General features: G+C 44.4%; 1 protein-coding gene across 8 annotated transcripts in view; it reads right to left on the bottom strand.

Annotated features, from left to right (window-relative positions):
- Positions 1–25,637, bottom strand: part of YIPF1 (Yip1 domain family member 1) — a 35,819-nt gene that overhangs the window by 6,919 nt on the left and 3,263 nt on the right. For 4 of the 8 annotated variants that reach the window (XR_013448185.1, XM_036075228.2, XM_036075229.2 and 1 more), the window contains 6 exons: positions 23,741–23,901; positions 20,194–20,274; positions 19,861–19,948; positions 14,092–14,208; positions 11,002–11,168; positions 10,473–10,655 (listed from right to left, as the gene is read on the bottom strand). Coding sequence is in view for 7 of the 8 variants with exons in the window: in XM_036075228.2 (XP_035931121.1) it covers positions 10,473–10,655; positions 11,002–11,168; positions 14,092–14,208; positions 19,861–19,948; positions 20,194–20,274; positions 23,741–23,901 (797 nt within the window). In the remaining variant the exon portion in view is untranslated. Of the gene's footprint in view, positions 1–5,546; positions 5,643–10,472; positions 10,656–11,001; positions 11,169–14,091; positions 14,209–19,860; positions 19,949–20,193; positions 20,275–23,740; positions 23,902–25,637 lie in introns of all 8 variants that reach the window. The other 4 variants (XM_036075230.2, XM_078073121.1, XM_036075231.2 and 1 more) reach the window with 2 other exon arrangements.

Raw genomic sequence — 25,637 nt, 5'->3', positions numbered from 1 at the left:
TTTGTAAAAAACACAGTATCTGTGAAGTGCAGTAAGCAAAGCTCAATAAAACGAGGTATGCCTGTATTAAGGAGATATATTTTTTTTTAGATGTGACTATGGTATTACGGTTATGTTTTTAAAAGTGTCTTTTATAGATCCAGAATTTAAATATTTATGGATCAAATAACAGGATGTCTTAGATGTGCTTCAAAATAATATGGGGGAACAGATGGGGGTATGGATGAAATAAAGTTGGCCATGAGTTGACAACCGTGCAAAGTAAGCAATGGGTACATGGAGACTCTTTATACTATTCACTCTACTTTTGCCTATGTGTAAAAACTTTGCACTAAATAAGTTTAAGCAAGAATAAAAAGTTACTGTGTTGGGTGCCTGGGTGGCTTAGTCGGTTAAGCATCTGCCTTCGGCTCAGGTCATGATCCCAGGGTCCTGGGATCAAGTCCTGCATCGGGCTCTGCGCTCAGCAGGGAGTCTGCTTCTCCCTCTGCCCCTCCTGCTCCCCCTGCTTGTGCTTTCTCTCTCTCAAATAAATAAATAAAATCTTTAAAAAAAAAAAGTTACTGAGCTGACCCACTCTCCAACCCAGGTTCTCCCAATTGACTTCAAAGACAGAGAACCAAGAAGAAAATTGACAGAACTAAAACTGGATGCTCTGGGCAGGGATATCTCAGACATGGTGTGGACAAGAAGAAGGGGCTGGTGGAAAACAGCATTAGCCATGGTGGAAAGTCATAGTCTGGATGCTTTGTTAAAGAGGATTACAGCATTGAGTTAAAACTGATTTCAGAATAAAAGAATTGATGTGTATAAATGTAGTAAAAAGGGTTTGTAGCTTTGGCTTATAAAGTGAACACTCTTAACATGAGTGAGTGAAAGGATAATTGCACATAAACCCTGTGTACCAAATCAGGAGGGTTTTTTAATTACAAAGGAATCTCCTAAAGCCCTTTGCTCATCTCTTATTAAAGCCCTATCACACTGCAATATAATTACCTGCTGGCCACCCTCCTCCAGACAGACCCACTTGTCACTGCCCCTGGGAGGGCAGCCCCAATATGAATGCCGTCTTTCAGATACTCCATCCCACAAGCCGAAGTAAGACTCCCAAGGTACAGTTTCCAGGCTTCCCCAGGGTCTTGGCTCAGAGAAGAAATGGCATTGGCCCTCAGGTGGTAAGTTAATTTTAAAAAAGGAAGGAAAGGACGGAAGAAGCAAGCCAGATATTCTCTATAATATCTTAATGATTTATATAGGGGTAGTCCCTGAAAACAAGTCATTGGAGGCTCCTCTATGATCCTGAGTTTCCAGGGAGAGAAGGGGTGAATGTTCCCCCAGTAATCCATGGCAGGCTAAGCCCTCCAATGTGCAGATTTACATGAGGAAGGTTATCTGTGAGATTAGAAGCCATTCTTTTTCAGTGAAAGCTGGGAGTCTAGAGATTACAGTAGAAGGCACAGGCAGCTCATAAATCCGCAGAGCCTGGGGCTCTGGACAGCCCTCTCATTGGCAAAGCGATTGATGCTTCTGCCAGGGAAGCTCCAAAGAAACTCTTCATCACTATCTCATTTGGAGACTTGACACCCAAATGGACACACTGATGCCCAAGTTTATAGATCTGAGCAAAGCCCAAAGGTGTCAAATCTATATAAATCAGGGTGGGAGGTCTGCAAAGGCCCTGAGGACCAGGCTTTTCTCAAACACCAGCTTCTGACTCTCTGAAGGTTTGGAGCACATGGGACATTGGCTTGGAGCTTTCATAACAAAATGTAAGGAAAGAACTCGAGTCCTAACACAGGAGCAGGCTGAAAGAGCCCCTCACCAGGTCGATGTCAGGTATTCTCAGCCCAGAGAGACCCAAGCAACTGTTGCCATTGTGGGCTCTACCTCTGTCCTCCAGCTGGGCTCAGATTTTCTTGTTCTCAGGGATGTGAGTCCACATCACATCACTGTGTCCCAAATGAACAACCTATGACTTCTACCTTCCCAAATGCCATGGGAAGCTGACTACTCTCTTCAGAAAAACAGGTAATTGATTGCTTCTGCTCAACCTTCAGGCCCCAGCTCAAACAAGACCCCTTCTATGAAGCCTTCCCTCAAGCCAAATGAGTCACTGCTTCTGTGCTCCCACCATGCTCATCAATTCACAATTTGGGTAGGGCACTTCTCTAAAAACACAGTCTGTTTATTCTGTTTAGCTGTTTTACCAACGGACCAAGGCTCCCTGAGGCAGACTGTATTTGATTTTCTAGGTCCCCAATGCCTGACCCATGGAGGCCACAGAACAGCCTCAAGTAAACACTGAGTGAGAGAGTAAATGAGGGCTCTGTGAGCCAAGACACCTCTCATAAAAGCCCACAGCACCCTCTTGCCTTAATCTTACAAAGGGTCACCTCCAACTACCCAACATTAACTGAACACTCGCTCTGTCTGTGCCAGACAGGCATTAGGCCAAGCACTGGGGAGTTCAAGTCCAATCAGACTCAATCCCTTTCCCACGGACCTCAATCTCAGGAAGAGACCCACCTTGCCCCAGGGCCTTCTCTACTAATAGTCAGTGAAATCCATCTGCAAGAGGAGCTTCACAAGTGTGTAGACAATCAAACCATAAGGGAAACAAGCTACCACAAGCTCATTCTAAGGCAGTGGGTTGTAAAAACAACCCACTGAGGTAATGGAAGAAAAATTTTAGAACTTCTATTAATATTTATTTTTCATCAAAAATTAAAAAATTAAATTTTAATAGTTACTATATGGACTGACAACAGAATATGTAAACACTTCAAACATACACATATTACTAGGGTGTGTGCTTGTGGCAGACAGACTGCAAAATGGCCTCCACACAATGTATATGTCTATCAAATCATCACAATGTATACTTTAAGTATCTTACAATTTTCTTTGTTAAGGAAACCTTAATCAAGCTGAAAAATAAAATAAAATAAAAATGCCCTCCAATGATCCCTGCCTCCACGTATTCATGCCTTTGAGGAATGCCTTCCCCCCTGAGTGTGGGTAAGACTTACAACTTGTGTCTAGTCAAAAGAATACGGGAGAGCTGATAGGTATCATTTCCACGGTTACTTTACGTCACTTATCTTCTGTCTTCCTAATAGACTGTCTGTTATCTCCATTTACAGCTTTGATGAAGTCAGCCATCCTATGTGGAAGGAACTGGGGACAGCCTCCAGCTGACAATTAGCAAGGAGCGCCCTCAGTCTAACAGACCACAAGGAAGTGAATCCTGCCAACACCTGGTGAGCTTGGAGGAAGATCCTTCCAGTCCAGCTTTCAGATGAGACCCCAGCCCAGGCCAACACTTTGAGTGCAGCCTTGTAAGAGAACCTGAAGGAGAGAACCCAGCTAAGCTATGCCCAGACTCCGGATCCACAGAAACTGAACTAATAAATGGGTATTGTTTAAGGTGTTAGGTCTGAGGTAATATTGTTAGGCACCAATAGATAATTAATACAGCCCTCAAATTCCTGAGAGATTACACAATCAAATAAGTATGGATTCTCTGAACTGAAGCATCTATAGAACAGCAAAGGAGGGCTCCAAAAAAGAGGCCAAAGGCCAGCAGTGGGGGCCTGCAAATTTTAGCAGTAAAAAGAACATCAGCCTTAAAAGTGGTAAAGTGGAAAAACCTCAAGAAATAGCTCCAGAATACCTGGGTTTGAGTCCCAGCTCTGCCTCTTAAGAGGTAGGTGATCTTAGTCAACTCAAACTTCCTAAGTCCAGCTTCCTTATCTATACAATGGGGTCAACAAGGCTGCTAACAGTGGACAAAGAGAGAGTGATCTAGATAGTATTTTGTAGAACAGAATGTGATATACACATGTTAGTTTGTCACAAAACCCTGGGATGGCCTTGGACAAGGCACTGTTCTCTCTTGGCCTCAGCTTCCTTATGGTAAAAGGGGGAGGGAAGCCCATCCTGTCTCCAAGGGCTCTGACCTTTGATTCTAACATCATCACATCCCCACGTGAAAGGAGGAAGAGGAGAAGGTGGGCTGGGGCATTTACAATAGTTCTCTAGGCATTCCATTGGCCAGAGCAACTGTCTTGCCAACAAGACCACCAGAAGTGTCTTTGACCAACCACATCTTGTCAACCTGCAAGGCCTGCAACCCAAATTCCTCAACTAAGAGGGAAAATCTATTTGGTTTTACAAAAAGGAAATAAAGGGTCAAGGTAAAGTCAGTGAGAACCACCAAATTTCAACAAAAATACAGACCCACTCTCAGAGGGGCAGTAGCTTGATTCTGTCACTGAGCACCTTAACTATGAGCCAGGAGCTTTTATAGACATGATCTCTAATCTTCACTACAGTCTTATTATACAGGTTGTATCATTCTTCTTTCATAGTTATGTTGGCTGAGGCTCAGAGACAGTAAGTTCCTTGCCCCAGGAACACTGCTAGTATGTGGTGGCACCAGGATTTCATTTTAGCTCCATTTGACTCTAAAGGCCCTGGTCTTTGCACCACACCCTGTTGCTCTGGGAGAGAAAGTCACCCTGTGATTACAAAACAGACTGAAGGTTCTCGGCCCACAGGGAGATCATGTGCAGAGATCATGGCTTCATTCATTCACTCCACCAACATTTACTGAGCACCCCCTATACACCAGGTCTTGTGGTGAGCAATGAAGATGCAGGGTAATACCCATTTCCTGTTCTCATGTTGCTGAGTCGAACTGGAGAGGCATACCAGTCCATGGAGGACAAATGAATCAATGAATGAACAAATGAATATGCAGATGGACACACAAACAGTGAAGAATTAGTGTTTCCAGCACCATTAACAGTGATATATATTACAAGGTATAATGGGATCACGAGGTAAGTGATGACTGTTGGAAGAGAGGGACCATTTCAGACATCTGGAACAGCAAGTGCAAAGGCATACGTGTTCTGGCAATGGCAAGAAGTTCAGCATGGCGGCAGCCTTGGTACACTGAGGATCTGGAACAGGGAGGCAAGGAATGAGCCATGGAGGAATTGGCTCTTCTTCCTGTACACTAACCTACTGAGCTAACCACTGAAGTAGAATCATCTGAGAGGCCAGAGAGCAAACCAGGCATGAGAATTTGTAGGCTTTGGAGAACCCTATGAGTAATTCAAGAGAAGTCACACTCAGGGTCTGAGGCCAGGTTGAGAAGTCACAGGGAAACTAGAAAAACCACCAGGACTGTAAGCAAATAGAACAAACCCATACTGTGCTCCCAGGAAGGGGACAGAGAGCAGAGGAGAGGGGATGTGGAGCCAAAAGGCAGGAAGGAGCTCCTCTAATGAAGAAGCTAAGAGCTCACCTCTCCCAAATCTATCAAGCCAGGACCATGTGGATTTCACAGCTGAGGCCTTGGGCTGGAGGGCCGCATAGATACAGACCTGCTCGTGCACAAATGCCTTAGTGAATCACACGGGCAGACAAAAGGGTCTGGCCCTCTTGGTTCTTGATGCTAGCAGTTTCAGAAGTGATGCACTTGCCCATTTTTTACTGCACCAAACCACAAAAAACGTCATAAAAATATAATCTCTTACTTTCCTCTTTAGCTACTTGGCTGTTGCAACTGTTTGGTTTGGAGCAACTGTAGTTGTTGGGAGGTGGTCCATCTCTGGCACATCAAAAAAGTATGCCTGCAGGAAGAGGAAACCCATGAGGGGAGTTAAAACACAATGGTCTGCTCGAGTGTTCTAGACTCCAAGTTGATACGATTTCTGGGCTCCCCAGGGCCCCTACGTTTCCCTCTGCCATGCTTGTCAACCCACTGAACTACAACCAACTCTGTTTCTGTCCATCTCACTTACTCTACTATGAGTAACTTTTTAAAATGTAGCCACCGTTTACTGGCCACTTCCTCCATAGGACTTAATCTGCATAAGAACCCCGTAAGGCTGCTATTATTATCCTATTTGACAAATGAGAAACGGAGGCTCAGAGAGGCTGTCATTCCATCTGGTGTACATGGCTAGCGAATGGCAGAGTTGGGTCTTTCTGACTCCAAGGCTCAGGCTCTTCATTGCCACATCATCCAGTCTCTCCTCCAGGGCAAAGACTGTGTCCTTCCTGTTCCTGTGCCACCAGCCTCTCACTCAGGGTCTGGCCCACAATGTAAACAACCCATATAAAGGAACTGAGCTACAACAGATTGCTGCTAAACTAGCTGGCTCTTGGTAAGGACCTTTACAAGAAAGTGCCAGGCAGGCCTGACCTCATAATTCTCCAGCTTGGAAAAGAAAGGTCTGATAAGTGATTCCAGTCACCATCTACAATTTCACTGTCAAAAATCAGGAGGAGGTAGGGGCGCCTGGGTGGCTCAGTTGATTAAGCGTCTGCCTTCGGCTCAGGTCATGATCCCAAGGTCCTGGGATCGAGCCCCATGTTGGGCTTCCTGCTCAGTGGGAGCCTGCTTCTCCCTCTCCTCCCCGCTTGTGCTCTCTCTCACTATCTCTGTCACTATCTGTCTCTCTGTCAAATAAATAAAATCTTAAAAAGAAAAAAAAAAATCAGGAAGAGGTAGAAGAGGGAGAAAAAATAAGGAGGATCTTCCGACCTGTTTCAAAGTCTGAGAATCCGACTTTAGCCCAGGAAAATACCTGGGTTGTTCAAAGTAAGGGGAATCCCTTAATAAGTCAGGGGTCACTGCACACTTGTGACTCTCCCTTGGAGTCATGGCCTGAGGAAGGTAAAAGGACAAAAAGCCAAATCAAGAACCATTTCACCAGCTCTACTCTCAATCAGCCAGAAGGGGGCACCAAGACGACACACTGGAGCTTTCGCCAACACTCCTATTCTGTGTGAACTCTTCAACAATCCATTTCCAAGTTTCTAGCTGCGGAGCCCCCTTAGCTTGTCACATTCCCAGAGCAATCTTATTAGCTCTAAAAGCCTTCTTCCCAGGGCCCATTCTGGCACTTGCTTTCTGAGGTGGGGAAAGAATGGTTCCTAACTTAAGGGGGTGGGGGACAGGGGCCTTGCTGCCAGTGTTGGGTCCCTCCAGCTATCTCGATGCTGTGTGCACAGAGCCACAAAGCGCCCCCCATGGTGCAGGAGCCGTGCCTTTCTTCCAGGCTCCTGGAGGAGGCCCTCATCAGATGGAATGAGCCAAGAGGCCAGGGTCTAAACTTGTCTTTGCTAGTAACTCACACTGTAACTTTGGACAAGTCTCTCCACCCCTCTGAGCCTGTTTTCTAATGTGTAAAACAAAGGGATTAGAAAAAATTGCCTCTAAGGGCAACTATAATTCTATGACTCGTTAGTTCATTAATGCTGCAAATACTTAGTAACAACCACAGTTACCATTTGGGGAGTGCCTACTGTGCACCAGGCACATACTAGATCATTAATAATAGGCAATGTTATCCCCATTTTAAAGATGAGCAAGTGGAGGCTCAAAGAGATGGAGATTTTCCCAAGGCTACACAACCCTGTGTCTGAGCTAGGGTTTCAATCCAGCTGTGTCCGGCTCCAAAGTCTATGTTCTTCTCTTCTGTGGAGCGGCCTGCAATTTGGCACCTAGCCTATGCCCCGTCTAGATATAGGCACCGTGGAGGCGTCAGGATGAACCATCAGGTTTTCTAGGAGTCAGGCCAGGAATGTCACCTGGCAGAGAGCGAGGGCACGGGACGGTCGACTATCAGCAGTAACCCCCGCAAACACAGGCTTGTACATCTACCCGCCAGCCAAGGACGCACCCTTCCGGGCTTCCTTAGTCATCCCCGCCAGGAGTGTCCCGCTACCAACAGCGCACAGCCGTGAGCACCGAGGGGCCCTCAGCAGGTAGAGTGCTGGCATACGCTTCAGAACACTGAGGCAAAACTGGCAATCTGTGCTCCCCAGGGCAGAGTGGGAAGCCACGCTGTGTGGGTCAGCCAGTGCCCCTCCGCTGCCAAGTCTTCTCCCTGCCCTTCCAATAAAAATAATGTCTTGCATGTGTTCGGCTTGTGTTGTTCACGTTGCACATTCAATCCTTGCAAAAGTAAAGATGCTCCTGCAGCTCCCTTTTCTAAGTGAGGAGGTGGAGTCCAGAGAGGGGAAATATCCAAAGCAGGGGTGAGGGAGCTGGGACCAGACCCCGTCTCCTCATCTCTGCTTCAGCCTCTTGCACTGCACATCTCCAGAAGATGACAGAGGAGGCCAGCTCTGGTGTGGAGAACAAAACCCCAGGCACAGAGGGCCCCTGGCTAAACACCTGATCATGGAATAGTTCCCTTCTTTGAGGAGGAGAAAACTGTGCCTCCCCTCCAAGAAAGGGGTCCTACACCTGCAATTCCCTCCCTGCTCCATCATCCTTGGAGTCATGGCCTGGCTCCCTGGAGTCCCCTGGAAGTGGACCAGGCAAGGCCTTCTCTCCTGCCTCCTTGTCTCCTCCAACTTCCCAACCAGGTGTATGATGGGAAAGATGTTCTGGAGAGAGGCGGGAAGATGCCAGTGAGAGGCACACATGAAAGGGCCCTGGCAGCTTCAGATGACACAGGGCTCTTCTAGTAACTTCTTTACATCTGAAGAACCCTTCACAGTATATGAAGGGCTCTCACAGCCATCTCACTGAGCCTCACAAAAGCCCACAAAATTTGAATCTCCGTGACAGAGGAGGAAGCCAAGTTTCTGAGAGAGGGCGCTCGCCTAGGCTTGCAGTGCTAAGCCCAGTGCAGTACTCTTTCTGCTTCCCTCTAATTGCTCTCTTCCAGCAAGTTCCTGAGCAGCAAGATGGGCAGGTAAGTCCCAATGTCAGTGTCATTTATCCCAAAAGGGAGGAACAGGCATAGGAGGTAAAAGAGCCTGCCATGCGCACCAAATGAAATAGGTTCTTAATAATACTCTTACCACCACCACCCCCTCCTCCTCCTCCCTGCTCCAAAGTCTGATTGCCATGCTCCTCTCGATCCTTTACACAACTAAACAAGGCAGCGCTTCTTCCTGCCTCCTTCTCTCCATCAATGCCTCAACTAAGTATATAGGGAAGAAAATTCAAGGGAGACATGGGGACACACCAGTGAGAGGGCTACAGTGAGAAAGGATGTTCTTCCTCAGCAGACAGAAGGGTCAAGGAGGGTCGCAGCAGCATTACAAGGGATCAGCCCAGGGGCTCCAAGTGCCAGAAATTAATGGTGTCACTCTGCCGTGAGTCAAACCAACAGTCCTCTAGAGGTCTCAAGAATTTAAAGCTCAGACACGTTGGAAGTATATGTAAACCAGCTCTGTGTCTCAGAACCTGGCACTTTTTATGAGACTCGTTCAATGATCAAGTATTGGGATCTTATGCATGACCCAGGCTGTCTAGACAAAAATATTATAGATCAAATGGTGCCAAAGAAATACTTACTCCCACAACTGTAAAACCTGACCAAGAGTCTGGACACGGGTGACATGGATGGATATCTTCCCATGGGTACGTCCTTTCCTTCATCAGTAACCTTAACATTCCTCAACTTGGAGTTCTTTAAAAACCTGTGTCAGGCCTTGTTAAGGCCATGGACCGAAATATTTGTGTACAATGTGCAAGGTAGAAAATCATATCTCCTTAGGATCAAGGGAAACGGACCTAATTTATGGGTATTTGTGGGACAAGTTCTACATTAAATATTTTATATGTACTATTTTATTTTATTCTCAGAACCCTATGTGGCAGGAAATACTATGCCCATGTGACAGATTAAGACGCTCAGATTCAGAGAAGTTAGGTACCATGGCCAAGCTCACACAGCCGGTGAGCAACAGAGCCGGTGTCCGAGCTGGGCCTGTCTGACTCAAAAGGACATGCTCTCCCTAAAAAGACACCCAAATACATGAACTCAAAAACTCTTTTAAACGTTACTCACCTTAAAAATATCTCCCCTTTCCTAATTTGACTTCATCCTCATGCTTTCCACCTATGAAACTTTAAATTTCAAAACTCTTTCTAGGTATGCGCAGAAAACCAGCAAAGACATCCAAAGGCAGAACTCCCCCACCAAGCCCCGCACCCCACCTATTATAGACACTCATCCAGCTCCACTTCCTCTGGCCACACTCTGAATCGTAACCAAATTTCAGAAATTTGGTAAAGCCAGAGATTACCATCAAATTCTCATAAATTTACCATTTCTCATTTAGGACAGTCTATTTAAAACAATATTCATTTTATGCAGCCAGTTTTAAAGGAATTATTGTGAATCACAGCTTGGGGTCTTTCAGCATTTGTATGTAAAGCACACAGGAAGGGGCGCCTGGGTGGCTCAGTTGGTTAAGCGTCTGCCTTCGGCTCAGGTCATGGTCCCGGGGTCCCGGGGTCCCAGGGTTGAGCCCCGCATCGGGCTCCCTGCTCAGCAGGGAGCCTGCTTCTCCCTCTCCCACTCCCCCTGCTTGTGTTCCCTCTCTCGCTGTGTCTCTCTCTGCCAAGTAAATAAATAAAATCTTTAAAAAATAAAAATAAATAAATAAATAAAAATAAAGCACACAGGAAGATCACAGGAATGAGACCATACCAAGCAGCCCACAGAAAGCAGCGTGTGAAGCAACACAATCGTGCCGATTGTGGCCAACGCGATGCGCCTGTTATCCTCACGAACAGCTGGCCAAAATGTCATTGCCAAGACAGAGCCTGAGATCCCCAGCGCAATCATGACTAGAATCCAACGGACAGCCTTCTGGGGGATAATCCACAGTACCTGAGAGAAAAGGAGGGAGAGGAGGGCTTTATTGGAGGCATCTGGTCACTCCAGGCACCTGTGCTTATAAAGTCCCCTGAGCCCATCGGCAGCTGGGCGCCCCCTGCCACTGTGGCGTCTCAGTCTCAGCCGGAGAAACACCCCAGCACGCAGACTGAGGTGAATGCTTTCAGAACGAAGGGCTGGAGGTCCAGCAAAGGCACTTGGCTCCCTATCCCCCTTCCTGCTGAACTTCTAAATTCAAAGGGTATTTTTCAGGTGCCCATCAGTGTTGGGCTAGAAATGATGACGCCGGCTGAATTTCTGAGAAGCCCAGGGCGTCACTCAGAATAAGTGTGGTACTTACTGCTGTGGGGATATAAATGAAGAGCGAATATCCATAGACGCACACGATCTCCAAAAACGAATAGGAAACAATGTTCATAACTTTGCTGTTTCTCCACATGAGGAAACCCCAGAGTGCGAGAGGAACCAGCCAGGCATAGGCATAGATGATGGTGGCCGCTATGGACACTGAGGATGATAAGACAAAGGTGGTAGTCTGAATTACCATCAGCGCACTTCTCATACCTTCCTGGACTTATTTCCTAGCACGTCCACCTGCTTCACTGGATCATGGGATCGTGTCTTACTATGCCTGGCACAGAACCTGCCCCAGAGTAGGCACCCAATCACGGTCCTGAATTGACGAATCTTCAGCACTGTCTTTGTGGTGATGACCAGTGGTCTCTCCTATGGCTTTTATAATTTGTTTAGTAACTAACAACTCATAGTATTAAACAACTGCATTATGCAACTGAAAGACTTCAGAGGGCCTCATTACAGGTGTTTAAACATACCAAGCATTTCGATCAAGCGAAAGCCAACTCTCCCCCTAGAAGAACACACCCTCTTTCGTCGTCTAACAAGAGCTGAGGCTGATTTCTTGAGCAAATTTTTATTAAAAATGCCCTGGGTACAGATTAACTGGCTGTGCATGCTATTTAGAGGGCCTTCTATCCCTGAAGTAAGGAGTTTCAGTTCATCGATGAATTGGTCGAAATGTTCCTCACATTCGCTTTCTTCAGTAAGTAATTCTGTGCCTGTGCTGGAAATGCTGCATAGCGGCTCCTCAGAACAGCAACGTTCAGCATTTTACTGTCCCTTCCTCCTCTTCCAGTAGCACCAGGCTCCAGAGGCTTCGTTTGCCCTCTTCTGGAGTGGACAACCAGTAAGTGTGGCTAAGCCCGTGGCACCAGCCCTTCCCACAGCAAAATCAGTGGGTGATGCACTTAACGCTCTTGGCAAGCACAACGGCACCCCAGGCAATGTAGTCAGACCCCACATGTGGACTCCATGGACTCTAATCCTAACTCTGCCACTTGTAGCTAAGTAACCCTGAGTAGTGAATTACCTAACTTTCTTGCCTTGGTTTCCTCATCTGTAAAATGGGAATAAACATAGTATACTACCTTATAAGATTACTAGAATTAAATGAATTAAAACAAATAGAACACTGATTGATAAATAATAAATGCTCAATCAAGAAGTAGCCTTTTATATTATTAACTGATATGTAAATACATTATTTCACATAATCTACATCTTCATTTTAGAGATGAGGAAACAGGATCAGAGAAGCTAAGTGATTTGGTCAAGGTCAAATAACAAGTGGTGGAAGGAGGATCTGACTTTGTGGATGTATACTCTTTACATAAAATGGAAAAATGTTTAGGGGCGCCTGGGTGGCTCAGTCAGTTGGGCATCCGACTCTTGGTTTTGGCTCAGGTCATGATCTCGTGGGTCATGGGACTGAGCCCCATGTTGGGCTCTGCGCTCAGCAGAGAGTCCGCTTGAAAATTCTCTCCCTCTGCCCCTCCCCCCCACTCTCTCTCTCATAAATGAATCTTTTAAAAAATGGAAAAATGTTTATTGACAGAGTCAACGACTATCTTACTGGTACATTCATATCATGACTCCCTTATACTGCCCAGCCAAGGAGGATAAGAAAAGATAAAAACCCTCCTGAGCTTCCAGACCCTCAGGCAGGGTCATTCCGTCTTCTGTCAATACACCTATACATACCTCTGATACAGGAATTAATACATCCCACTTACAACAATATTCCTTTACCTGTCTTTCTTAACCATTGAACAACTTGAAGGCAGGGTCTATATCTCATGAATAACATTTATTGAGTTAAACTCAAACCAGAGTCATTTGACAAATGGGGCTGTAACTGAATCCAGGTCTGACTCCATGTAAATGGGCCTGGAAGGTAAAAGGAAAGATACATGGAGACACACACACACACACACACACAGAGGTAATTACATATCCCCCTATACACACATATACGTGTTTGTGTAGGAATTCTTTTTTGTATAAGGCATTATTCCAAGCTCTTTACACACATCAACTCTATTCTCACAAGAGCCCAATAATATAGGTATTATTATTCCCATTTCACTGATAAGGAATATGAGGCCAAGAGAGATGAACTAATTTGCCCGACACGTAGAAGCTAATGAGTGATGGAACTGGAACTTGAAGCCAGTGACCTGGTTCTGGAGACTGTGCTCTTAGAGGGTCTATCTACAGCCTCTAAACAGGACAGCAAGCAGGCAGCGGGGTGGGGCGAGGGGGTGGGGGAGAAGAGGGAAGGAGGGAAGGAGAGAATGGAGGAAGTGGTGCACTTCAATGTCAATCTCCTACAAAGCCAAACTTCCTCATTGGGGGGTGGCTATCATCTGTAAGTCCCTAAAAAGTTGTTTGTTGCTTTATTTGTATAATTATCCAATACTGCCACAAGAAAGGAAGTTTTAAAACAATGTCATCCACAAGCCCATCCCTAGGACAAACTCCTTTCTACATTCTCCCTTCGAGACCCTGACCATTTGCAGACTTCTCTGTAACCAAGTTGCCAACAGCATAGGCATAATTTTGGATTATCAGTTTTCCACATTGTTCTACGTGCTTCATAATTAGTGGCTCCAACCCAGCTAGTTGAGTCACCACGACTTAAATAACAATGCCCCTATTGTTTCCAACATCTGGATAATACAAATAATGCTACAATGGAGACTTTCATGCACACTGCTTTTTACTTACTTTGCACATTTTTCTTTGGATAAATTCCAATTGCTATTTGGCCTTGCCTTCCAGCTTTCCAAAAGATATGTGGATTCACAATATTGTGCATGTACTCAAGGCCACTGAATGGTATACTTTAAGAGAGTTAAAATGGTAAATTTTATGGTATGTGTATTTTACCACAATAAAAGATTATGTAGATTTATATAGATGGGTGGTAACTCTGAGATGGTAAGTATGTTTGAATCCTTAAATACAAAAAGCCAGGGCTGCAGCACCTAGAGACAGGGGCCCAAGGGCGCAGTAAAAGGAACTCATGGTTACAAATTGAAAGCATTCCAAATGAGTCAAGCTATTCACCAACCTTTTCGGAATTCGGGTACATAATGGTATGTCTTCTCTCCCAGATGGATTAAGAAGTTGGAAAGATTCCCACTAATTGCTATGGCAAAGACTAGCGTGGCACATATCCAAAAGGGGCCTGCAAAGAAAACCAGAAAATTCAGTCAAGAAAATGAAGCACTGGCTTCTGGACGCTTACAGAGTAATTTCTCTCCCTCGCCCTATTCATGTAAGCAAGGGAAAATGAATTTTAGATGCAATCAATACTCATTTAATGGGAATTTTCTTTTTTAAAAGGTCAAACACACAACTCAGCAATTAGGTGCATTGAAGATAGGGGAGACTGAATGAAAAGGCCAAAACACCTTCCACAATTAGGTGAATAAAGACACTAATTTGTTTATAGCTTCTTTAATTAGAGGATCGTCCAAAAAATCATGGACATTTTGTTAAATCTTTGCCATCAGGATACAGGAAGCAAAGGTTACTTCCTTTATCTAAGTGCCAAATGTTAATTAATGCCCAGAGAAAAATGAATCAGGCAGGTTCTTCTGCAGTCTAAATGGAAGAGTAGGGCGAGCAGAACACTTTAGGAAGAGTTAATTTAATCTACCAGTTCATCATGGGTGTGTGTGTACATGTAATGTGTGTTTAAGGCTTTGTTTTTCTAATGAAAAAGTAATACATGCACATAGTTCAGTGTTCAAAAGGTACAAAAGGGAATCTAGAGAAAAATAAACTTCCCTCTCTCTTTGTTCCCTAGCTCTACGCATTTCTCCTCCCCAGAGCTTGCCACCATAACCTGTTTCTGGCGAATCTTGCCAGAGATTTCTATATACCTATAAACAAATGCATATTTGGTGTGTATAGATGATAACATACATGTATATATATCTCTATATATATCTATATATATCTTGCTCTGTACTTGACTATTTTCGTTTTAATATATCCTAGAGATTCTACCATAGCTATTCATAAAAATCAGCTCATTCTTTTTTTAATGGTTATCAAATATCCCACTGAGTGAATGAGTATACCGTGCTTTGCAAATCCCTTTCACTATTTCACTTGATTTCATGAATGCCACCCTTGTTTCTCCCTATCTAGAAAAAGTACTATGTAGAACCAACAGAATTTTTAAAATGAGAGATTTCTAATAAATCTTAGGAAATTAATTTTTCAATTTCACCAATGTTTTGCAACACTTTCGGGAATAACTACAGGCACCTTGACATAGCACAAAATTCAGAAAATTACTGCGTTGCGGGAGATGCCTGGCAGAAATGGGTTAGCGCTTCTCCAAGCCAGGCTGGTTCCTGAAGGCGGGAGCACAAGCAATGGACTGGGATGCTGCCAAGAGTCACCAATAGTGCTTTCCACAAATTGCTGCTGACTCACTAGCCTGCAGGCTCTCTGCTACCGGACTAAATCTTGTTCACTGTATTATTCCGAGTCCCGACCATACAAAAGATGCAACAAGCAAACAAGACCAAAACACCTCCTACAATTTAACAATCAAAAAAATCCCCCAAAGCTCTGTTGAACAAATGAACAAAACTGACCATGTGTTGTCAATGGGCTGAGACCATCCAAGCATATGACCACGAGTGGCCAAAGTATTATAGTTCCTATAACTAGAAAGCAGAGAACATCATATCCTATTGGGCATTACCTGTAAGAACCCACTGTCCCCTAGACCCTGGGCCAGGTGCTGGGGACCCCATGATGCACAGCAGACAGTCCCTGCGTCCTGTGCCTGCGCGCACACAGGAAGCTCGGCTTCCAGAGACACACAACCACCCACACATCCCAGGGCCTGCCAGTTTGCTTTACACGCCTTCTCTCTTCCTCTTTCCTGCCAAATTCCTACTCTCATTACGGGGTGGGGTGGGAGGGAGCCTTAATTTAGTTTGCATTATGCATTTTTATATTATAAAATATTTCTAACATACAGGAAAGTACAAAGAATGATAAAACAAACACTGGTGTACCCATCATGCTACTTTCTCAAGTCTTTCTAATGGGGTCATACTACTCACATCCTTCTACGACATACTTTCTTTCATTTATCTTTGTTCTGAGATTTTATCCACATTGATGCTTGTAGATCTCATTCATTCCTAAAACCACAGATTCTGTGTATGAACACACCGCAATTCACGTCTCTCTTCTCCTGATGATGAATATGTGGTTGCTTCCAAATCTCTGCTATATAAGCATTGCTGCTGCAGTGAATATTCTTCTATGTCTTCTTTTATATTCGTGAGTTTCTCTAAGACCATACATCTAGGAGTGGAACTGCTAAGTGGTAAGGCATGAGCATCTTCAAATGGCTCCCATTCGCATACCACTTATGTCCCCACCAGACATACAAAAGTTTCCATTGCTGCACACGTTCTTGACAACTCTCAGTATTAATGTTTCTGAAGATCTGACTTAAGAGTATGTCACTCCTGTGCTCAAACCCTCCAATGGCTTCTCATGTAAGTAAAAGCTGAAGTCCACTGTGACCATGATTCTACGTAACTTACCCCTGCATCATGTCTCTCTGACCTCATCTACCGGGTCCCCCTCTTCCCTCTGGCCCAGTCACACCAGTCTCTGCTGTCCTCTGAGCATACCAAGCAAGTTCCTGCCTCAGGGCCTTTGTGCTTGCTGTGCCCGCGGCTTCAGATGCCTTTCCTTTAGATATCTACATGGATTGCTCCCAATTCCTCCAGGCCTTTACAGTAAATTCACCTCTTAAATTTTTTTTTTTTTTAACTTCAAATCCACCCACCCACCCAAACTTTCCTGTCCTTTAAAATTTTCACCTTGGCATTTATCACTTGCGTATATATTTGACTTATTTTTATGTGTTTATTGTTAGGCTCAGTAGATTCTAAACTACCTCAAAACAAGCATTTTTTCTCACTGCTCTATCTCCAGTGCCTAGAATAGTTAAGTGCTCAATATTTGCTGAATTAATTGAATGAATGAAGATAAGCCAATTTGTACATGTTAGCTAAAATGATGAGCATAATATAATATCTTGTTTTGTTTTTATTTCCCTGATTACAGGTGGAATTCAGCATCTTTTCATGTATTTGTTGGCCATTTGGGTTTCCTTTTCTTTTCTTTTTTTTTTTTTTTAAGATTTATTTATTTATTTGAGAGAGCGAGAATGAGAGTACATGAGAGGGGGGAGGGTCAGAGGGAGAAGCAGGCTCCTCGCTGAGCAGGGAGCCCGATGCGGGACTCGATCCCGGGACTCCAGGATCATGACCTGAGCCAAAGGCAGTTGCTTAACCAACTGAGCCACCCAGGCGCCCTTGGGTTTCCTTTTCTGTGAATTGCTCATTTTCCCCTAGAACTTATAATTGGTTTTATTCTTATAATTGGTAGGAGTTCTAAACATATTCTTGCTTTTCATCCTTTGTTGCTTATGAGAATTACAAATATTATCTCTGGTCTGTGGCTTATTTACTTTTTTTTTTTTTTACTTTGCTTATGGTTAATTTGGTGGTGTAGAAATTTTATATTTTAGTTTACATGCAGTCAAACTCATCGACCTCCAATTCTGCAGACTGGCGCTTCTGTCATCTTTTTCCTGACCACTGCCTCCCACCTCCCCTCCAAGGCCCAGTCCTCTCTGCTATCAAACACTTTACCTATATAGTACCTCCCTTTTTTTTAACCATGTCTATGAGCTCATGAGGCTAATAGTGTTGTGAAAGAAACAGGCTTTGGGTTCAAATCCTGGCTTTGCCATGAGAGGCCGCATAACAGAATGATGAATATGGGTTATGAGCCATGGTGCTGATTTGAAAACTGAGCTCAGCCACTTACTAGCTATATGATCTCAGGCACGATACTGACTTCTGCATGACTCAGTGTCCTCATCCATACAACGGGATAATAAGAGTACCTACCTCATAACGTTGGGGTTGTCATGAGGATGAAGTGAGTTAATACAGGTTCTTCCCCAGTAACAGGGCACATAGTAAGCACTGAGATTATTTGCTAGTGTCATTTTCATTGCTAACTCTGTGGCTATGGGCAAGCTATCCTCCCCAAACTTCCATTTTCTCTTTTGGAAGACAAGGCTACCTTGGAGTGTGGGAAATAAAACTGTAAAACAGTAACACAGGGCTGAGCTCTTGGCACTTGTGAGGCGCTTGGCAGATGGTCGTTCTCTCGTTCCTCTCTCCCTGGGGGTGGAGACCAGGACTATATCTTTGAACCCTCAGTCTGTAGCACAAAGTAGGGTGCTCAAAATTTCTCGGCGTGCTTCCTCTGTGCCAAGCACTGATGACATGGATCACTTAGACACACGGCCTGTCTCTCAAGATCTCAGGCTAGAAGAATGAACGAGAGAGCTGGAGACAAACCGCCTTGGCAACACTTAGACGGGAGGCATAGGCCAAGGCCTGCTCTGCACGCGGTGCTCCCTGGTGCTCCAGGCACGGCACCGACTCTGGCTGGAGCTGCCGGTACTGCCAGAGAGGAGCTGTACGGAAGGAGCCTCTCCCCAGCCTCCCCCGCAGCCGTTCCCGCTTTCTCTAGCTCCCAGTATTGGACATCCATGCCAGGTGATGAGAAGGTTCTGTAGCTTAAGACCACCAGGCGAATAGAATAAAGATGGGCTTTATGGAACACTAAACTAGTTCTAGTTCTACTTTTTTAGTTTTGACACCTCTCAGCCTTGATCTCCTCACAGGGCAAAGCGGGATAATCACACTTAATCCAGAGCGTTGTTGAAAGGACTAACCAGTGTATGCGGTCATTGGCACCTGGTAGATCCTCACGAATTCCTTCTCCTCTTATAATCAACATGTGGACAAAATACGTAACATATTACTCTAATACTTATTTAGGACTGAGCATACATTTTCCTAAGCCTCATCGAGCTTCGGTTTCCTCATTGAGAAATGGGGATAATGACACCTACCCCAAAGGGTGCTGCAAGAATTAAAGGTGACCACGTACACAGTCTTTTGCAGAGCACCTGCACACAGAAAGCACCCAGAGCCGTTGGCTCTCTTCTCTTCTCCCTTCAAACACGGGAGGTCATGGCCGTGGGAGCCCTTTGCCTGAGGAGCGCTGAGTGAACCTCTCACCTATCTCAGATAGCGGGGAGGGATAACAGTCATCCCCCCACCCATCACTCTTACAGACTTCCAGTGCCACTGGCTGAGTCCCAAGGGGAGCCAGCTCATCGGAGGGCACAGCTGGGACTCAGCACACGAATGAGTAAGTGTGACAGTACCTTTCCCACACTTATCCCCACCATCAAATCCTCTAAAGTTAAAATCAACAATCTCCTGGGGCACTGGGTGGCTCAGTCAGTTAAGCGGCTGCCTTCGGCTCAGGTCATGATCTCAGGGTCCTGGGATCGAGCCCCGCATCGGGCTCCCAGCTCTGCGGGAAGCCTGCTTCTCCCTCTCCCACTCCCCCTGCTTGTGTTCCCTCTCTCGCTGTCTCTCTCTCTGTCAAATAAATAAATAAAATCTTAAAAAAAAAAAAAAATCAACAATCTCCTCTTAAAGTGACTTAATTCATCTCAAGTTTGTAGTGTCATTTGAAGACTTTCAAAAAGACATACTAATTACTTGTCATCACGGCATTACTGTAACACAGAATTGCATTTTCCCCAAAATGTTTTGCAAAGGTTGTTACTGACGTTCAGAAGAGCTGAATAAAATGTTGCATGCCCCGCCAAAAGCACTTCTCCAACTTTTCGGGCAACCTGTGGGCTCACCTGAATTCAACCAGTACACGGTAAAGAAGCAAAACGGGGCATACGTACCATAAAGGTCTGGATTACTGCGGATGTATAGTCTCACAAAGTTTTTTCCTGGTATCGGCAAAAGAGACCCCTTTATTCTGTCAAAGACCTGGAAAATAACACAGCAGGAAGTCTACTGAAGATTTCTTTAAAGTTTAATAAATTCAAATACTGCAAAATTGAAACTCCATTATTACAGCTTTTACGATGAGAGTATTTTCAAATGCCAATAACCCTTTACTTTTGTAAGACTACATCCAGTATACAAAAGCTTTCACATTATGGGATTGTTTAACCATAAAAGACACAAGTCTCCATTACGGGTGAAAGGAAAGGTGAAACTGGTTTACAAACCTGGTAAGTGTCTACATCAAAGAATGTTTGATAGTATTCAAACGTCCAGAAGGGGGAGCTTTTCTTCTGTCCAGCAAGTAACTGTCAGAGGTAAAATAAAATATAATGACACAGAAGTAATTTCCTTCTATCGGCTATGCAGACACTGGGAGCTGATCTAATGGAAAATCAAGATGCATGGAAGACGGAGCTCTTCTGCATTCAGCAACTTTGCAACAGCCATGCCCAGCTCAGCCTGACAGAAAACAAGCATCCGTTTTTGAAGTCACACCAAAAGGTTTCAATTCCTGGTCCTCCACCAGGGAGAGACTTGCCAAATCATTAGACTCCGTTCTCGAAAAAGTACAGCGAACAAGATCCACCTCACAGGATTATAGGAAGGACTGGCTCGGTTCTATATAATATGTACCAGGTATAATAACATACATATGCATATATACACACGGACATGTACAGACGGGAGGTAGTCAGTGTTAGTATCTTTTACTCCCCTACCTCCTCAAGATTCTTACTATTATCACCACCTGAATTCTCAAAAATCTGATCTACTGACTTACTCTCATGTACTAAAAACTTAAAATATACTGCTCTAACAAAAAACCCCCACAAAATTCCAATTTAGAAGAGGCACACGAGGGCCACATCGATCCCAACAGCACAGCTATTCGACAGCGGAACGCAGGCCCCTTGCCACTTCAGGTCTTTCATGAGGATTCAGACAGCAAAAGGCACAGATGGCCTATGAGGAGCTCTGCACGACAAGGGAAGATATGGGGCAGATATTATTTGTTCATCGAAAGGACAAGTTTTCCATAATTAAAGTTGTCCAATAGTGGCAGCAGCTGTTTTCCATGGTAACGAACAGGCTGCTTCTGGAGGTATTCAAGTGCTGTCTTTCTGACATACCACAGACGGCATTCACATCTTGGGAGGGAAGCCGAAACAGAGGGAACTGAAGATTCTTTCGAACTCTAGTATTAAAAGATACTGAACTCCAGAGACCCATGTTCCGTAAGTTAGGACAAGGAATTCAGTCTCTATCATAGACTATTGGTAACATCTTCCCAGTTCCTAGACAAATTAAGATAATGGATAGAATGTTTCAGCATTAAGATTTTTTTTCCCCTTATATATTTCTCCAATGTTTGATGCCTGATGCTGCTCAGTGTGATGGTTAATTTTATGCGTCAACTTGTCTGGGACATGGCACCCAGGTATTTGGTCAGACATTATTCTGGATGTTTCTGTGAGGGTGTTTTTGGATAAGCTTTACATTTAAATTGGTGGACTTTCTGAGTAAGGCAGATTGCCCTCCACAATGTGGGTGGGCCACAGCCAATCAGGTGAAGGCCTGAAGAGAACAAAAGGCTGACCTCTCTGAGCAAGAGGGACTTCTCCAGCAGACTGCCTTTGGATTTCATCTGCAATACCAGCTCTTCCTGGATCTACAGAATGCCTCTGGACTCAAAGTCCAACTCCTTCCTGAATCTCAGCCTACTAGCCGCTTCCATCAGATTTTGGATGCACAAAGCATCCACAATCACATGAACCAATTTTTAAAAATAAACCTTTCGGGGCACTTGGGTGGCTCAGTCAGTTGAGCATCCAACTCTTGATATCTGCTCAGGTCATGATCTCAGGGTTGTGGGATCAAGCCCCACTTCAGGCTCCATGCTGTGCACGGAGTCTGCTTAAGATTTTCTCTCTCTGTCTCTCTCCACCTCTCCTCCCTCTCTCTCTTTCTCTCTAAAATAAATAAATAAATCTTTTTTAAAAAATTAAAAATAAACCTCTTTCGCAGGGCACCGGGGTGGCTCAGTCGGTTGAGCATCCAGCTCTTGGTTTCAGCTCAGATCATGATCTCATGGGTTGTGAGATTGAGCCCTGGGTTGGGGAATCTACTTGAAGATTCTCTCCCTCTGCCTTGCCCTCACTCATGCACTCACACAAAATAAATAAATATTTCTTAAAAATTAAAATAAATACGGGGCGCCAGGGTGGCTCAGTCAGCTAAGCATCTGCCTTCGGCTCAGGGTCCTGGGATCGAGCCCCGCATTGAGCTTCCTGCTCAGTGGGGAGCCTGCTTCTCCCTCTGCTCCTCCCCCTTCTCGTGTTCTCTCCCTCTCTCTCAAATAAATAAATAAAAATCTTTAAAAAAAATTAAAATAAATAAATAAACCTCTTTCTCTATAAATACACCTCGTATCGGTTCTATTTCTCTGGAGAACTCTAATTAATTGTGTATAGTGAGGCAAGTTATTTAAACTTTGTGCGTCAGGTTTCCCCTTTGTAAAATGAAGATAAGAATAGCTCCTGGCATACAGAGTTGTTTTGAGGATTAAATAAGATGATCCAAGTAAGGAACTTTAAATGGTGTCCGGCAGCTATTAAACACGGAATGAACATCAGCTATTGTAATGATAATGATGACAAGTCGACATACTATTTTCTTATATTTCAGATGAGGAAACCCAATTGTAGGGAAGTTCAAGTACCTTACCCAAGACCACGTAGCTATTACTATTGGCTGGGCCAGGATTCAAAGTTAGGCTCCTAGGCCTAAGCTCTTGCCACAGTATCTAGTACATAAGGGTATTTAATTTAGCATAAACCTCAGTACTTATTTTGATATTTCATGGAGTTCCACAAAGAGCACTCGGCACCCAAGAGCTAAACTATTTAATAAGCCTGTGGACTCGCTGCTATAAACTGGGTGCTCCTCTAGGATATCACAGTCATGACTGCATTGATAAAATACTAATAGAAATACTATTTTTCCAGAACACACCACAGTACACACAGAAATAAATCTTTGTGATCAAAACCAGCCACCTGATATTCTCCCTCACCCCTTTCCCACCAAGGCCTACTGAGCCCGCCCCCTTACCACCTGTGTCCAACTCTAGTTCTGGCTTCATCACTTCTAGCCTAGACCACCTCCTCAGTCTCCTACCTGGCCTTCTGGCCTCCAGCCCAGCTCCTTCCAATTTATACCCCACAAGGCCACTGTATTTTTATCTTTAAACTTAGCTGTTCGTATCATCTAAAATCTTTCAGTAGCTCCTAATAGCATTCAGAATACAATTCCTACTCATGCGGTTGGGTCCTTGCCAAGTGCGTAGCCTCATCTGTCTTCACCTATATTTTGCTCCCTGTGTATGTGAAGATGGGAAACATACTGTGCGTACCATGTTCTTCTGGCCTCTTTGGCTTTGCCAAAACAGTTCCTTTGCCTAGATCACCCTTCTCTGCCTTCTTCCCTTGGCTACCTCCTACCCTTGTGCCAAGATTCAGTTACAGGTCACTACCTCCACAATGCCCTCACTCTGCTCCTGCAGCCCCAGTGTCCCCTCCACCAGCACGTTTCCCAGGTAACAATGGCCCGGGGGGCCTGCCTGTCTCTCCCCCTGCCCCCACCCTGAGGGGATCTACCTTTGGGCTGTCACTGCCCGGCACTCTATGTGACACACAGGAGACAGTGAATAAATGAATGAAGAAGCTTTTAAAACGTTAAAAGGAAAAACCAGTTGCAAAGGCAAGTTCAAACCTCAGTTTTGTCAGAGTCATCGTTTCCTAGCAACTCATCGTCCTCTTCTCCTCCTGAGCCTCTAGGGAGTCCTGGTTGGTGTGTCGGGCTCTCACTAGGACCCTCGATGTGGATTGTAGTGGTACCTGGGTTTGCTGCTGAAGTGGCTGCATCACCAAATTCTGAAAGCAACCGGAGACCTTACCCACATCAGACACGCTGATAGGTGAGCTGTTACAACCCCGGCTTTGCCACAGATTCTACTTGATACAAATGGCAAAAGGCTCTGGAAAAAAACTCATGTAGAAATCAAGCTGACTTAGAAAAAGGATTATGAAGACAACACAATTTGGGGTCAGACCTGGATTTTAGTCCTGGTTCAGCTATTTACTAATGAAATGAGCCTGAGTAAGTAACTCAACCTCTGTTAGCCTCGGTATTCTCATCTATGCAATGGGGAGAACAATATTTACCTTCAGAGAATAATATCTTCAGAGAATTTGGGGAAAGTTAGAAATCTTACCCAAGTAAAGTCCTTAGCAGAGTGGCTAGCCCACAGCAAGTACCCAATCTAAACCTCTCTTCTTTGATTCAAGTTCAAAAAATTTTAATGGAAGTTATTTTTTCCAAGAAGCCCTATGTAATCACTATGGAAAATATAGGGTCAAAAGTGAAAGTAGAAACCACAGAATAAATACCACTCACAGTCTTACTATATAAAGGCAAACACTAATCATTTTTGGTATGCTTCCTTTTCTCTATATAGTGAATCCATAAGATTCATGCCAGTGATGAACATTCATTCATTCAACAAATATTTACTGCATGCCTACAATGTACCAAGTACTGATCTAGGAAGTGATACTATATAAACAATTCTGTATCCTGCTCTGTTGAGTGGAGATTATAGAAAAATGATTTTTTCATATCAGTCATTACAATAATCATTTTCATAACTACATAATATTCCACAACCACATAATATTCCATCAGCTGGGAGGTGGAGGGAGTAGGAGAGACGGTAAGTTGGATGTTTGGGGTGTTTCCAACTTTTCATTATAAAAATAACACTGTTAGAAGTGCCTGCATAGAAAAAGCTCTTGAGTTATTATCTATGAACACCTATCACTGCAATCACCAGGATAAAGGGTGCAAACCATTCATAAGGCTCTTAAGCCATAGTGATAAACTGCTTTCCAAAAGAACCTCAACTATTCACATCCACCAGCAATGATCGAGACTTTCTGTCTCTGGGTATTCTAACAAACTTTATTTAGCTGCTCTTGAATAAAACTCAAGGCAGCTCTGATCCTTGGAAGGATTAAGGAAGAGTACCAGCAGGGCACTGTCACAAAACTACAAGCACCTCGGTGGCTCAGTTGGTTGAGTGTCTGCCTTAGGCTCAGGTCATAATCATTTGCCTTAGGCTCAGGTCATGATCCGGGGGTCCTGGGATCAAGTCCCATGTCCAGCTCCCTGCTCAGCGGGGAGTCTGCTTCTCCCTCTCCCTCTGCTCCTCCCCCCTGCTCATGCACTCACTTCCTTGCTCGCTCGCTCTCTCAAATAAATAAATAAAATCTTTAAAAAAATTAAAAAATTAAAACTACAAGCATAGCACGAATCCTACAACTGGCAGCAGGATGGGGCTCTAGGGTAACTGAGCCTGCTATTACTGTCTTTCAGCTATGTAAACAGTTTTTCGTAGAGAACCAGAGTGACTAAAATTAATTAGGTGGCTGATGTGTAACAATCAGCCAAGCCTCAGTCTGCAATGTTCAAGCAGAACGGTGCTCTGGAGTGAGATGGTCCTTTGTTAAAGTTCAGACTAACACTCCATCACCTCAGGCAAAGGACTCTATTTCTGAATCTCTGTTTCTAAAATGTAGATAACACCCATCTTACAGAGAAATTTTGAGGA

This window comes from Halichoerus grypus, chromosome 5, assembly GCF_964656455.1.
Source record: "Halichoerus grypus chromosome 5, mHalGry1.hap1.1, whole genome shotgun sequence".
Taxonomy (NCBI): domain Eukaryota; kingdom Metazoa; phylum Chordata; class Mammalia; order Carnivora; family Phocidae; genus Halichoerus; species Halichoerus grypus.
This window is presented reverse-complemented; position numbering and strand designations above follow the sequence as displayed.